This window comes from Canis lupus, chromosome X (assembly GCF_003254725.2).
Source record: "Canis lupus dingo isolate Sandy chromosome X, ASM325472v2, whole genome shotgun sequence".
NCBI lineage: Eukaryota > Metazoa > Chordata > Mammalia > Carnivora > Canidae > Canis > Canis lupus.
Genome location: NC_064281.1, coordinates 73,613,707 through 73,628,700, shown reverse-complemented (window position 1 = coordinate 73,628,700; position 14,994 = coordinate 73,613,707). Strand labels below are relative to the sequence as shown.

The 14,994-nt window shown below is 38.0% G+C and overlaps 1 protein-coding gene across 1 annotated transcript; it reads left to right on the top strand.

Annotated features, from left to right (window-relative positions):
• The first annotated feature begins 11,368 nt into the window (after positions 1-11,368).
• Positions 11,369-14,613, top strand: LOC112649337 (non-histone chromosomal protein HMG-17-like). The gene is made up of 2 exons (XM_035712307.1): positions 11,369-11,454; positions 14,322-14,613. The coding sequence occupies exons 1-2, from the start codon at positions 11,369-11,371 to the stop codon at positions 14,611-14,613; spliced, it is 378 nt and encodes a 125-aa protein (XP_035568200.1).
• Positions 14,614-14,994: the final 381 nt, after the last annotated feature.

Genomic DNA, 14,994 nt, shown 5'->3' with positions numbered 1-14,994 from the left:
TCTGTTTTATTTCTTAAATTCCACATATGAGTGAAATCATATGGTACTTGTCTTTCTCTGACTTATTTCACTTAGCATAACACACTCTAGGTTCATCCACATTGTTTCAAATGCAAGATTCCAATTTTTTTGATGGCTGAGTAATCTTCCATTGTAAATGTATACCACACTACTTTATCTATTCATCTGTCAATGGGCATTTGGACTCTTACCATAACTTGGCTATCATTAATAATGCTACTATAAACATCAGGATGCATGTATCACTTCCAATCAGTATTTTTCTATCCTTTGGGTAAATACCTAGTAGTGCAATTGCTGGATCAAAGGGTAGATGGACTTTGAATTTTTTGAAAAACCTCTGTACTATTTTGCAGAATGGTTGTGTCTAGTTAAAAAGCTGCAACAGGCAATGTCAAAGAGGTTACTATCTGTGTTCTTCTCTAGGATTTTGATGGATTACTTTCTCACATTTACGTCTTTCATCTATTTTGAATTCATTTTTGTGTATGGTGTAAGAAAGTGGTCCAGTTTCATTCTTTCTTATGTGGCTGTTGAGTTTTCCCAACACCATTTTTTGAAGAGACTGTAATTTTTCCATTGGATATTCATTCTTGTCTTGTCAAAGGTTTATTTACCATATAGTTGTGGGTCCACTTCTGGGTGTTCTGTTCTGTTCTAATGATTTATGTGTCTGTTTTTGTGCCAGTGCCATACTGTCTTGATCACTACACTTTGTAATATAGTTTGAAGTCTGGAATTGTGATGCTTCCAGCTTTGCTTTTCTTTATCAACATTATTTTGGCTATTTGGGGTATTTTGTGGTTCCATACAAATTTTAGGATTGTTTGAGCTCTGCAAAAAATACTGGTTGTATTTTGATAGGGACTACACTAAACGCATAGATTGCTTTGGTAGTATAGACATTTTAACAATATTTGTTTTCCGAGCCCATGAGAATGGAGTGTCTTTCCATTTCTTAGTGTCATTCTGTTTCATTCATAAGTGTTCTATAGTTTTCAGCATACAGATATTTTACCTCTTTAGTTAGGTTTATTCTTAGGTATCTTATGATTTTTGGTACAATTGTAAATGGGATCAATTCCTTGATTTCTCTTTCTGCCGTTATTCAATATTCATTATTTACTGAATTTGTGTATCAGTTCTAGCAAATTTTGGTGGAGTCCCTTGGATTTTCTACCTAGAGCATCATTGCATCTATGAAGAGTGAAGTTTGACTACTTCCTTGCCAACTTGGATTCCTGTTACTTATTTTTGTTATCAAATTGCTGAGGCTAAGACTTTCAGTACTTGGTTAAATAACAATGGTGAAAGGGGACATCCCTGTCTTGTTCCTGACCATAGAGGAAAAGCTCTCAGTTTTACCCCATTGAGAATATTAGCTATGAGTCTTTCATATATGGTCTTAATGATAATGGTGTATGTTCCCTCTATCTCTACTTTGTTGAGTGCATTTAACAAGAATGAATGTTGTATTTTGTCACATGATTTTTCTGCACCCATTAAGAGGATCATATGATTCTTATCTTTTATTTTATTTTATTTTATTTTATAATAAATTTTTTTATTGGTGTTCAATTTGCCAACATACAGAATAACACCCAGTGCTCATCTCGTCAAGTGCCCCCCTCAGTGCCCGTCACCCATTCACCCCCACCCCCACACCCTCCTCCCCTTCCACCACCCCTAGTTCGTTTCCCAGAGTTAGGAGTCTTCGTGTTCTGTCTCCCTTTCTGATATTTCCTACCCATTTCTTCTCCCTTCCCTTCTATTCCCTTTCACTATTATTTATATTGCCCAAATGAATGAGACCATATAATGTTTGTCCTTCTCTGATTGACTTATTTCACTCAGCATAATACCTTTTATTAATATGATACATCACACCGATTGATTTGCAAATACTGAACAACTCTTACTGCCCAGATACCAGTGCCACTTGATTATGGTGAATGATTCTTTTCATATACTGTTGGACTTGATTTGCTAGTATCTTGTTGAGAACTTTTACATCCATGTTCATCAAAGATAGCAGCCTGTAATTCTCTTTTTTAGTGGAGTCTTTGTCTAGTTTGGAAATCAAGATAATGTTGGCCTCAAGGAGTTTGGAAGTTTTCCTTCCATTTCTATTTTTTTGGAACAGTTTGCAAAGAATTAACTCTTTTTTTTTTTTTTAATGTTTGGTAGAATTCCCCTGGGAAGCCTGGCCTTGGACTTTTGTTTCTTAGGATATTTTTGATTATTGATTCAATTTCATTGCTGGTTGTCACTCTGTTAAAATTTTGGTGGTTTATATTTCTAGGACTTTATCCATTTCTCTCAGATTGCCCAATTTGTTGGCACATAATTTTGCATAATGTTCTCATGATTGTTAGTATTTTTGTGGTGCTGCTTATGAACTTTTCTCTCTCATTCTTGATGTGATTTTACTTATTTGGATCCATTCTCTTTTCTTTTTGATAAGTCTTGGTAGATATTTATCAATTCATTAATTCTTTCAAAGAGCAATTTCCTAGTGTCTTGGATCTGTTTTAGTCTTGGGTTTTGTTTTTGTTTCATTCTGTTTTATATCATTTATTTCAGCTCTAATCATTAATTTTCTTCTTCTGTTAACTTTAGGCTTCATTTGTTTTTCTTTTTCTAGCTCTTTAGGTATAAGTTTAGGTTGTGTATCTGTGTCTTTTCTTACTTCTTAAGGTAGGCCTCTATTGCTGTATATTTACCTCTTACGACTACTTTTGCTGCATCCCAAAGGATTCGGAACATTATGTTTTCTGTTTCATTTGTTTCCATGTATTTTTAAAATTTCTTCTTTAATTTCCTGGTTCACTCATTCATTATTTAGTAGAATGTTCTTTAACTTCCATGTATTTTTGATCTTTCCAAATATTTTTGTGGGTAATTCAAGGTTCAGAGCTTTGTAATTTAAAAATATACATAAAATATGATCTCAATCTTCATGTGTTTTGAGGCCTGATTTGTGACCTCGTATGTGATCTATTCTGGAGAATGTTCTATGTGCACTGGAAAACAATGTGTATTCTGCTACTTTAGGATGAATTGTTCTGAATATATCTGTTAGGCCATCTAATCTAGTGTGTCGCTCAGGGCCATTGTTTCCTTGTTGATTTTTTGCTTAAATTATCTGTCCATTGCTGCAAATGGAACATTAAAATCCCTTACCACTATTTTATCATTATCAATGGATTTCTTTATGTTTGTTACTAATTGATTTATGTTTGTGTTCTCCCAAGTTGTGGGCATAGCATTTACAATTGTTAGATCTTCTTGTTGGATGGGACTCTTTTTTTATGATATAGTGTTATTCTTCATCTTTTGTTTTAGTCTTTGATTTAAAATCTAGCTTGTCTCATATAACATGGCTATCCAGCTTTCTTTCGACATCCATTAACATGATATATGGTTCTCCATACCCTCATTTTTAATCTGCAGGTGTCTTTAGGTCAAAATGAGCCTCTTGTTGGCATCATATAGATTGGTCTTGTTTTGTTGTTGTTGTTGTTTAATCTATTCTGACTCTCTATGACTTTTGATTGGAGAACTTAGTGCATTTACATTCAGAGTGACTAGTGATAGATATGAATTTAGTGTCATTGTATTTACCTGTAAAATCATACTTTCTGGATATTTTCTCTGTTCTTCTCTAGTATTTATTACTTTGGTCCTTCTTTCCCATTCAGAGTCCCCTTTATAATTAATTGCAGGGCTGGTTTAGTGGTCACAAACTCCTTTAGTTGTTATTTGTCTGGGAAGCTCTTTATCTCTTCTATTCTGAAGTATAGCCTTGCTGGATAAAGTATTCTTGGCTGAATATTTTTCCCATTCAGCATGTTGTATATATCAGGGCACTGTTTCTGTCCTGCTAAGTTTCTCTGGATAGGTCCGCTGCTAACCTTATCTATCTTGCTTTGTAAGTTAGAGACTTCTTTTCTATTGCTACTTTAAGGATTTTTTTCCTTATCTGTATAATTTGCAAATTTTACTATATCGATGACCTGCTTTTGTTGCTTTTGATGGGACTTCTCTGTTCTCCTGGATTTGGATGTTTGTTTCTTTCCTCAGATTAGGGAAGTTTTCTTTTTTTCTTTAGATTAGGGAAGTTTTCAATAATTATTTGCTCAGAAAGGCCTTCTGCCTTCTTTCCCCTCTCCCTTTCCTCTGAAAGTACTATGATACCAATGTTATTATGCTTAATGGAGGCATTGAGTTTCCTAAGTCTGAATTCATGATCCAATACTTTTATTCCTCTCTTCATTTCAGCTTCATTATTTTCCATAATTTTATCTTTGATATCATCTATTTGTTCCTTTTTTTTTCTACACTTTGGTCATTACATTAAGTTGGTTTCACATTTCAGTTATAGCATTTTTAATTTTAGCCTAAATTTTAGGTCTGTTATCTCTTTGGTAAAGGACAGCCTAGTGTTTTCCATGCTTTTCTCAAGCCCAACAGATATCCTTGATTGTTGTTTTAAATACCGGTTCAGGCATATTACTTATATCTACTTCAGTTAGATCCCTGGCCATGACTTTTTTGTGTTCTTTCTTTTAGGATGAATTCCTCCATGTTGGCATTTTGTTTTGGTATCTGTATTCCTTTGGGTGTTAGGAAAGTCTGTTATGTTTCCTGCTCCTGAGAGTAATGGCTTAATAAAGAAGAGGTCATGTACTGTCCAGGTCCTGGTGCTTCAGGCAATGTTTCTGGTGTATGTTGTGTACTCTGCAATTGTGTTTTGGCTACTGTTTCCTTTAGGTCAGTGCTCTGTGAAGTTTTTCCTTGCCTGAGGTGAGGGAAGTTTGGACCTTGTCCAAAGTGAGGCAACTTTAACTAGATGTGCTCTGGTTTGCTTGTTTAAAGAGAGCTGATGTTATTTCCACGACCGCTGGAGTTTGGAGCCCTCTATGGTTAATATAGTTGGTGGGTGCAGGGAGTTTGTGCTGGTCTTCTGGGGGAGGGATCTGCTGCTTTGGTTCTCAGGTATACTTGCCCTAGTACAGAAGGACTTGTAGAGTATAGTAGGGTAGGGCTTGGTGTAAGTGGTGTTTGCCACCACTGTTGGCACTTTACTGCTTATATTGAAGTTAGTTTATGCTGAGGGGTGAGGTAGGTAAATAATACAGACCTCTCCCTCCTCCCTGGAGATGGGAGCTCATGCCGCCTGCTGTCCAGAAAGCCCTCACAGAAGAATAAATAATTTCTCCTTCTGTGTCCCAGACATCTTTCAATTCCCTGCCTTCACTGTTTCCAGGCCATCCGCCCACCTGGCAGTGCAGTGTTCCTGTGTTTTATCCCAGGCAGGCCAGCGGAGTTTTAAAACTCCATAATTTAGGGAGGCGGGGCAAGATGGCAGAAGAGTTGGATCCCCAAGTCACTTGTCCCCAAAATTACCTAGATAACCTTCAAACCATCCTGAAAAACCTACGAATTCAGCTTGAGATTTAAAGAGAGAACAGTTCGAATGCAACAGTGAGAAGAGTTCACGCTTCTATCAAGGTAGGAAGACGGGGGGCGGGGAGAGGAAGAAATACAGAAACAAAAGGCATCCAAGGGGGAGGGGCCCCGCGAGGAGCCTGGCTAAGGCTGCGGTGAGTGCTCCCAGGACAGGAAAGCCCCAGGAAAGCCCCGTCCAGGAGAAGCAGGGGCTTCACCAATCTTCCCGGTTGCAAAGGCTGTCGCAGGGAGTTAGAGCAGGACCCCAGGAGGGGCGGGGATGCCGTCAGGCTCCCAGGGACACTAATAGAGCACCTGCGCCCCAGGGAGAGCGCGCCACACCCCGTAGCCGAGCTCCCTAAAGGGCTGCAGGTGCGAACGGCTGGACCTCGGAGCAGATTGGAGGCGGCTCCGCAGGAGGCTCCACGTGGAGGAGGTTACGTGCCTGGGAGTGCGATTCCAACAGCGCGGGGTCAGGAGCACAGGTCTTGCGGGACACAGCCCCAGATCCAGCGCTCCCCCCGGGACAGGCAGAAGCCAGGAAGGCACAGGACAGCAAGGACACTCCTGCCTCCGGGCGGCCTGAGCTGTGCAGATCAGCGGCCCCCGCCCCGGGAGCATCCAGGCCCCTGCAGACTGAGAGCTCTGTAGTTACTGCAGGAGCTGAATCCAGGGCTCCAGACCTGGCCGCCGCCACTGGGGTTGTTCCTCCTGGGGCCTCACAGGATAAACAAGATAAACAACTTCCACTAAGCCATGCACCTGGAAGGGTACTGAGCACCTCCCAAAAGTGCTCACACCTGAGAATCAGCACAACAGGCCCCTCCCCCAGAAGACCAGCTAGACCCACAGGGGAAAAACAAATTATTGACAAAGCAGCACCAGAAAGTTCCAGGGGAAGTCGAGGGATTTACAGTATACAAATCAGAGGATACACCCCCTTGTTTTTTCTTTATGATTTCTATATGCTTCCCCGGCTTTTTTTTTCTTTTATTCTCTTTTTTTCTTTTCTTTTTCTTTTCTTGTTTCTCTTCTTTTTCTCCTTTTCCCAATACAACTTGTTTTTGGCCACTCTGCACTGAGAAAAATGACTAGAAGGAAAACCTCACCTCAAAAGAAAGAATCAGAAACAGTCCTCTCTCCCACAGAGTTACAAAATTTGGATTACAACTCAATGTCAGAAAGCCAATTCAGAAGCACTATTATAAAGCTATTGGTGGCTCTAGAAAAAAGCATAAAGGACTCAAGAGACTTCATGACTGCAAAATTTAGATCTAATCAGGCAGAAATTAAAAATTAATTAAATGAGATACGTTCCAAACTAGAGGTCCTAACAACGAGGGTTAACAAGGTAGAAGAACAAGTGAGTGACATAGAAGACAAGTTGATGGCAAAGAGGGAAAATGAGGAAAAAGAGACAAACCATTAAAAGATCATGAGGATAGATTAAGGGAAATAAATGACAGCCTGAGGAAATAAAATCTACGTTTAATTGGGGTTCCCGAGGGCGCCAAAAGGGACAGAGGTCCAGAATATGTATTTGAACAAATCATAGCTGAAAACTTTCCTAACCTGGGAAGGGAAACAGGCATTCAGATCCAGGAAATAGAGGGATCCCCCCGTAAAATCAATAAAAACCACTCAACACCTCAACATTTAATAGTTAAGCTTGCAAATTCCAAAGATAAAGAGAAAATCCTTAAAGCAGCAAGAGACAAGAAATCCCTGACTTTTATGGGGAGGAGTATTAGGGTAACAGCAGACCTCTCCACAGAGACCTGGCAGGCCAGAAAGGGCTGGCAGGATATATTCAGGGTCCTAAATAAGAAGAACATGCAGCCAAGAATACTTTATCCAGCAAGGCTCTCATTCAGAATAGAAGGAGAGATAAAGAGCTTCGAAGATAGGCAGGAACTGAAAGAATATGTGACCACCAAACCAGCTCTGCAAGAAATCTTAAGGGGGGCTCTTAAATTCCTCTTTAAGAGGAAATCCAATGGAACAATCCACAAAAACAGGGACTGAATATGTATCATGATGACACTAAACTAATATATTTCAGTAGTAACTCTGAACATGAATAGGCTTAATGACCTCATCAAAAGGCGCAGGGTTTCAGACTGGATAATAAAGCAGGACCCATCTATTTGATGTCTATAAGAGACTCATTTGAGACATAAGGATACCTAAAGCTTGAAAATAAAAGGTTGGAGAACCATGTACCATTCAAATGGTCCTCAAAAAAAGCAGGGATAGCAGTCCTTATATCAGATAAATTAAAGTTTATCCCAAATACTAGTGAGAGATGAAGAAGGACACTATATCATGCTTCAAGGATCTACCCAAGAAGAGGACTTAACAATTATCAATATATATGCCCCGAATGTGGGAGCTGCCAAGTATATCAGTCAATTAATAACCAAAATGAAGACATACTTAGATAATAATACATATATACTTGTTGACTTCAATGTAGCACTTTCTACAATCGATAGGTTTTCTAAGCACAACATCCCAAATAAACAAGAGCTTTAAATGATATACTGGACCAGATGGATTTCACAGATATCAACAGAACTTTACATCCAAACTCAACTGAATACACATTCTTCTCAAGTGCACATGGAACTTTCTCCAGAATAGACCACATACTGGATCACAAATCAGGTCTTAACAGATACCAAAATTGGGATTTTCCCCTGCATATTTTCAGACCATAATGCTTTGAAATTAGAACTAAATCACAAGAAGTTTGGAAGGATTTCAAACACGTGGAGGGTAAGGACCACCCTGCTAAAAGATGAAAGAGTCAACCAGGAAATTAAGGAAGAATTAAAAAGATTCATGGAAACTAATGAAAATGAAGATACAACCATTCAAAATCTTTGGGATACAGCAAAAGCAGTCCTGAGGGGGAAATACATCGCAATACAAGCATCCATCCAAAAACTGGAAAGAACTCAAATGCAAAAGCTAACCTTGCACCAAAAGGAGCTGGAGAAAAAGCAGCAAATAGATCCTACACCCAGCAGAAGAAGAGAGTTGATAAAGATTCGAGCAGAACTCAATGAAATAGAGACCAGAAGAACTGTGGAACAGATCAACAAAACCAGGGGTTGGTTCTTTGAAAGAATTAATAAGATAGATAAACCATTAGCCAGCCTTATTAAAAAGAAGAGTCAGAAGATTCAAATTAATAAAGTCATGAATGAGAAAAGAGAGATCACTACCAACACGAAGGAAATACAAACGATTTTAAAAACATATTATGAGCAGCTATACGCCAATAAATTAGGCAATCTAGAAGAAATGGATGCCTTCTTGGAAAGCCACAAACTACCAAAACTGGAACAGGAAGAAATCGAAAACCTGAACAGGCCAATAACCAGGGAGGAAATTGAAGCAGTCATCAAAAACCTCTCAAGACACATAAGTCCAGGGCCAGATGGCTTCCCTGGGGAATTCTATCAAACGTTTAAAGAAGAAACCATACCTATTCTACTAAAGCTGTTCAGAAAGATAGAAAGGGATCGAATACTTCCAAACTCATTCTATGAGGCCAGCATCACCTTAATTCCAAACCAGACAAAGACCTCACCAGAAAGGAGAATTATATACCTATATCCCTGATGAACACAGATGCAAAAATTCTCAACAAGATCTTAGCCAATAGGATCCAACAATACATTTAGAAGATTATTCACCATGATTAAGTGGGATTTATCCTCAGGATGCAAGGCTGGTTCAACACTTGTAAAGCAATCAATGCGATTGACCATATCAGCAAGAGAAAAAAACAAGAACCATATGATCCTGTCATTAGATGCAGAGAATGCATTTGACAAAATACAGCATCCATTCCTGATCAAAACTCTTCAGAGTGTAGGGATAGAGGGAACATTCCTCAGTAACTTAAAAGCCATCTATGAAAAGCCCACAGCAAACATCATTCTCAGTGGGGAAACACTGGGAGCCTTTCCCCTAAGTTCAAGGACACGACAAGGATGTCCATTCTCACCACTGCTATTCAACATAGTACTAGAAGTCCTAGCCTCAGCAATCAGACAACAAAAAGAAATCAAAGGCATTCAAATTGGCAAGGAAGAAGTCAAACTCTCCCTCTTTGCAGATGACATGATACTGTACGTAGAAAACCCAAAAGACTCCACCCCAAGTTTCTGGAACTCATACAGCAATTCAGCAGTTTGGAAGAATAACAAAATCAATGCCCAGAAATCAGTGGCATTTCTCTACCCTGACAATGATACTTAAGAAAGAGAAATTTAGGAGTAAATCCCATTTACAATTGCACCCAAAAGCAGAAGATACCTAGGAATAAACCTAACCAAAGAGATTAAGGAACTATACCTGAAAAACTACAGAACACTTCTGAAAGAAACTGAGGAAGACACAAAGATATGGAAAAATATTCCATGCGCATGGATTGGAAGAATTAATATTGTGAAAATGTCAATGTTACCCAGGGCAATTTACACATTTAATGCAATCCCTATCAAAATACCATGGACTTTCTTCAGAGAGTTGGAACAAATCATCTTAAGATTTTGTGTGGAATCAGAAAAGACCCCAAATAGCTAGGGGATATTAAAAAAGAAAACCATAGCTGGGGGCAACACAATGCCAGATTTCAGGTTGTACTACAAAGCTGTGGTCATCAAGACAGTGTGGTACTGGCACAAAACCAGACACATAGATCAAGGGAACAGAGTAGAGATTCCAGAAGTGGATCCTCAACTTTTTGGTCAACTAATATTCGACAAAGCAGGAAAGAATATCCACTGGAAAAAAGACAGTCTCTTCAATAAATGGTGCTGGGAAAATTGGACATCCACATGCAGAAGAATGAAACTAGATCATTCTCTTACACCATACACAAAGATCAACTCAAAATGGATGAAAGATCTATTTAGATCTTTCACATTTGTGAGACAGATTCCATCAAAATCCTAGATCATAACAGAGGCAACACCCTTTTTGGACTTGGCCACAGCAACTTCTTGCAAGATACATCCATGAAGAGAAGAGAAACAAAAGCAAAAATGAATTATTGGGACTTCATCAAGGTAAAAAGCTTCTGCACAGCCAAAGAAACAGTCAACAAAACTGAAAGACAACCTACAGAATGGGAGAAGATATTTGCAAATGACTTATCAGATAAAGGGCTAGTATCCAAGATCTATAAAAAACTCTTTAAACTCAATAGCAAGAAACAAATAATCCAATCATGAAATGGGCAAAAATCGTGAACAGAAATTTCACAGAAGAAGACATAGACATGGCCAACAAGCACATGAGAAAATGCTCCACATCACTGGCCATCAGGGAAGTACAAATCAAAACCACAATAAGTTACCACCTCACACCAGTGAGAATGGGGAAAATTAACAATACAGGAAACAGCAAATGTTGGAGAGGATGTGGAGAAAGGTGAATCCTCTTACACTATTGGTGGGAATGTGAAATGGTGCAGCCACTCTGGAAAACTATGTGGAGGTTCCTCAAAGAGTTAAAAATAGATCTGCCCTATGAACCATCAATTGCACTGCTGGGGATTTACCCCAAAGGTACAGATGAAGTGAAATGCTGGGACACCTGCACCACAATGTTTATAGCAGCAATGTCCACAATAGCCAAACTGTGGAAGGAGCCTCGTTGTCTATCAAAAGATGAATGGAGAAAGAAGATGTGGTATATGTACACAATGGAATATTATTCAGCCATTGACAAATACCCACCATTTGCTTCGACGTGGATGGAACTGGAGGGTATTATGCTGAGTGAAATAAGTCAATGGGAAAAGGACAAACATTATATGGTCTCATTCATTTGGGGAATATAAAAATTAGTGAAAGGGAATAAAGGGAAAGGAGAGGAAATGAGTGAAAATATCAGTGAGGGTTCCAAAACATGTGGGACACCTAAGTCTGGGAATGAACAAAGGGGTGTTGGAAAGGGATTTGGGTAGGGGGTTGGGGTGACTGGGTGATGGGCACTGAGGGGGCACTTGGTGGGATGAGCACTGGGTGTTATTTTATATTTTGGCAAATTGAACTCCAATAAAAAATTTTTAAAAAATATTTCAAAAAATAAATAAAAATATTTCAGTTTTTGTGTGCTGAGTCTTGAGTTAAGAGGCATTTCTTACTATGTATCATAATAAAAAAAGAAAAGGTTGAACATCAGTATACCAAAGAATAAATTAAGAGCACCTATTTTGCCCAACCAAATGAAATGTTCTTGTTGCTTCTGCTGTAAAAATTTTAAAAATTCATTTATACTAATGATGGGACATTCCATTTGGAAGCTCCAGTTTTTCCCTGTACCTTACATTTTCATACAAATACAAACACGACTGAAGATTTTGGCAGTGTCTTTCAAAGGAAGTGTGCTGTATATCAAATATCATTAATCTCTAATTTGAAATTCTTCCACCAGCCAATGCTTCAGTCTGCAAGCCAACTATGATTTATAGATCCAGCAGACTAGTAAATTTGCAAATGTGCACTGAATTTGGAAAATATGCATAGCAAACCTAGACATCAACACATAGTTTGCCATCTAATACACTATAAATGTGCATATTCCCAACAGAAAACTTTGAAACTATAGACTACAACTTGAAAACAGAAACACAGGAAACTTATAGACCTCAGATTGCAATTCACAACTGCAATTCCCTAAAAGCAAAAGAGTCCTCTCTTATTTTAGGTAGCATTCAAAAGGTCTTCCATTTTAAAATGCATTGAAAACTTGATTATGTTAATAGGATCTTAGAGGAAATATTCTTACAGGTCTAGAATAGAAAAAACTAAAAAAATTGTGAATCTTTGTATTTCCAGTAGTATGAAAACATTTGCATTCAGCTACCTACATTTTCCCAGCTATTCACTTTATTTCCTTCTCTGCTTCTGGAAGACAAGGACATAATCTCACTGGTTCAATGATACTACCTGATGCAATGGAAGAAAACACAGAAATTATAAATAAAAAGATAACTGGACTATCTTGTGTCTGTGGCAGTTGGAGGTTTGAGGTGAAAAGGCTTCAGTTTTGGAGTCAGACTTTGGAACTTTGCATATGTTTCCTAAACTTGTTAAATTTTAGTTTTCTTGTCTTCAAAGTGGGGATGATAACAGCAATATACTTACCTTGCAGGGTTTGCATGAACATTTAATAAGATAATGTATTAAGTATCTATAAAATATTAGTTATTATTACTGTTTTTGATAGTGCTCAACCAAAGTTGTCTCACTGGACTATAGAAGAATCTATATTACAGTCTCATGTCTTAACCAAAACTCTCTCTATTCCAATCTTTGAGTTAAAAAATAAAAGATGACTTTACTAAAACCTTATTAACTTTTATGAACCATCCTTAGATGGACAGATGTATCACTTCCACCACATTGTACTGGTTGTTTAGAACTACAGGCAATTCATCCATGATTTATAATATTTAAATAATAAAAAAGAAAGAAAAACCTCATAGGCAGCTGACTGTAACCATACAATGGAGCATAGAAAAGCAAATCATATTATTATTTTTTTTAAATTTTTATTTATTTATGATAGTCACACACACAGAGAGAGAGAGGCAGAGACACAGGCAGAGGGAGAAGCAGGCCCCATGCACTGGGAGCCCGACGTGAGGATCGCGCCCTGGGCCAAAGGCAGGCGCCAAACCGCTGCGCCACCCAGGGATCCCACAAATCATATTAAATGAAATAATTTCAATGTTTTACTGACCACATTCCAAATCATAGAAGCTCCATATAGGGAGTGTGGTGTAATGTAAAGCTTTGGAATTGAAATCCAAATACGATTTCAAGCTCAGCTTGATCATTGGGCAAGTCGCAACCTCTGAGAGCCTCCAATGTTTTTATCTGCAGATTGAGATTAAATGAATTTGTTCTACTTATACATCAATACATAACAACTTCTTGGAATCAGATGCCATAAATATATGTAATCATGGTTTCCCCATAACAAATGTACTAGATGGATTTTTAATTATCATTTTCATTTTACAAGATATATGAAACTGGTATTAAAGAGATTAAGTAACTTGCTCAAACTTAAATTAAAAATGTAGCAGAACCAAGATTTAATTCTAGATATATGACTCCAAAGGATTTTTAACACCATTTGACTGTACTATGTCTACTTCCATTAATGTTGTGAAGATTCTGGATGTAATTATTGTAAGAAATTTTTGTGTATATTGTAAAGCACTATATGAATGCAAACCATCGTTATTGCTATGGATTCCAACAGCTTAAAGATCTATACTTTTCTATAACAAGTTTTATCATGCTTCATGATATACCAAATAAACTAGCTAAACCTCAAACTCTAAGACCCAAATGTTCATATGAAGCATGACTAAAAATGAACGAAATCATATTGATCAGTCCTAAATGCAATAGTACTTAATTTTAACTTTTGCCTATAAAAGCTTCCTTTATCCCCTATGTCTTATTATATATCACATAGAGAAAAGTAACTTTGTCTCTTGTCTGTCATTATTCATCCCTAAGGAAAAAAGATTTCTGTGTTCTCCCCTACCACCAAATTTTCAAAGATAAAACAGGATACAATGGAGAAGTCTGAAATGCAGATAATTAGGGATTTTAATACTTCTCCTTCCTTTTGTAAACTATAATCTCACAGGAATTAAATAGTAGTCCAATAAAATGAGGATATTATTTTTATTATTTTTAGAGAGGTTCTGTCATTAGAAAATGGATAATTTGGAGCAGTGTGAAGAAGAAGCAAGAATGACCCCCGGACCGGCCAAAGTCCGCGTGCCACTGCATCCCCGCATTCAGTGCTTATGTCATTGCCACCATATCCAAGAGAAAGGCTGAAGGGGATGCTAAAGGAGACAAAGCTAAGGTGAAGGATGAGCCACAGAGAAGATACACAAGGTTGTCTGCTAAATCTGCTCCTCCAAAGCCAGAGCCCAAGCCTAAAAAGGCCCCTGCAAAGAAGGGAGAGAGAGTACCCAAAGGGAAAAAGGGGAAAGCTGATCCTGCCGAGGATGGAAATAACCCTGCAGAAAATGGAGATGTCAAAACAGACCAGGCACAGAAAGCTGAAAGTGCTAGAGATGCCAAGTGAAGTGGGTGCATTTTTGATAACTGTGTACTTCTGGTGACTACAGTTTGAAATACTATTTTTAATCAAGTTTTATAAAAATGCAGAATTTTGTTTTTCTTTTTTTTTTTTAAGCTATGTTGTTAGCACACAGAACACTTCATTGTTGTTTTGAGGGAAGGGAATAAAAGAATATCTCCAAAGCTAGATTGATAACAAGGGGAAAAACACCTTTCCCTTATCGTTTTGAGAAACTTCCTCTTGGCTCCCTGGAAGAGGGATTTCTTGATGTTGACACACATGAGCCACCTTGGTGGTGTGGAAAAACTAAAATTCAGTTTTTTTATGTCCTCTTCTCCCATTCTGCCTTCAACATAGACTTGACTCCCTTAAACCCAGAGACCT

Excerpts from the sequence above, each read along its gene's own strand:
- LOC112649337 (XM_035712307.1), top strand. The coding sequence starts at position 11,369 with ATGAGTGAAAATATCAGTGAGGGTTCCAAAACATGTGGGACACCTAAG. Across the intron at positions 11,455-14,321 it reads GGTGTTGGAAAGGGATTTGG|TGCTTATGTCATTGCCACCA; the intron begins GTAGGGGGTTGG and ends CCCCGCATTCAG.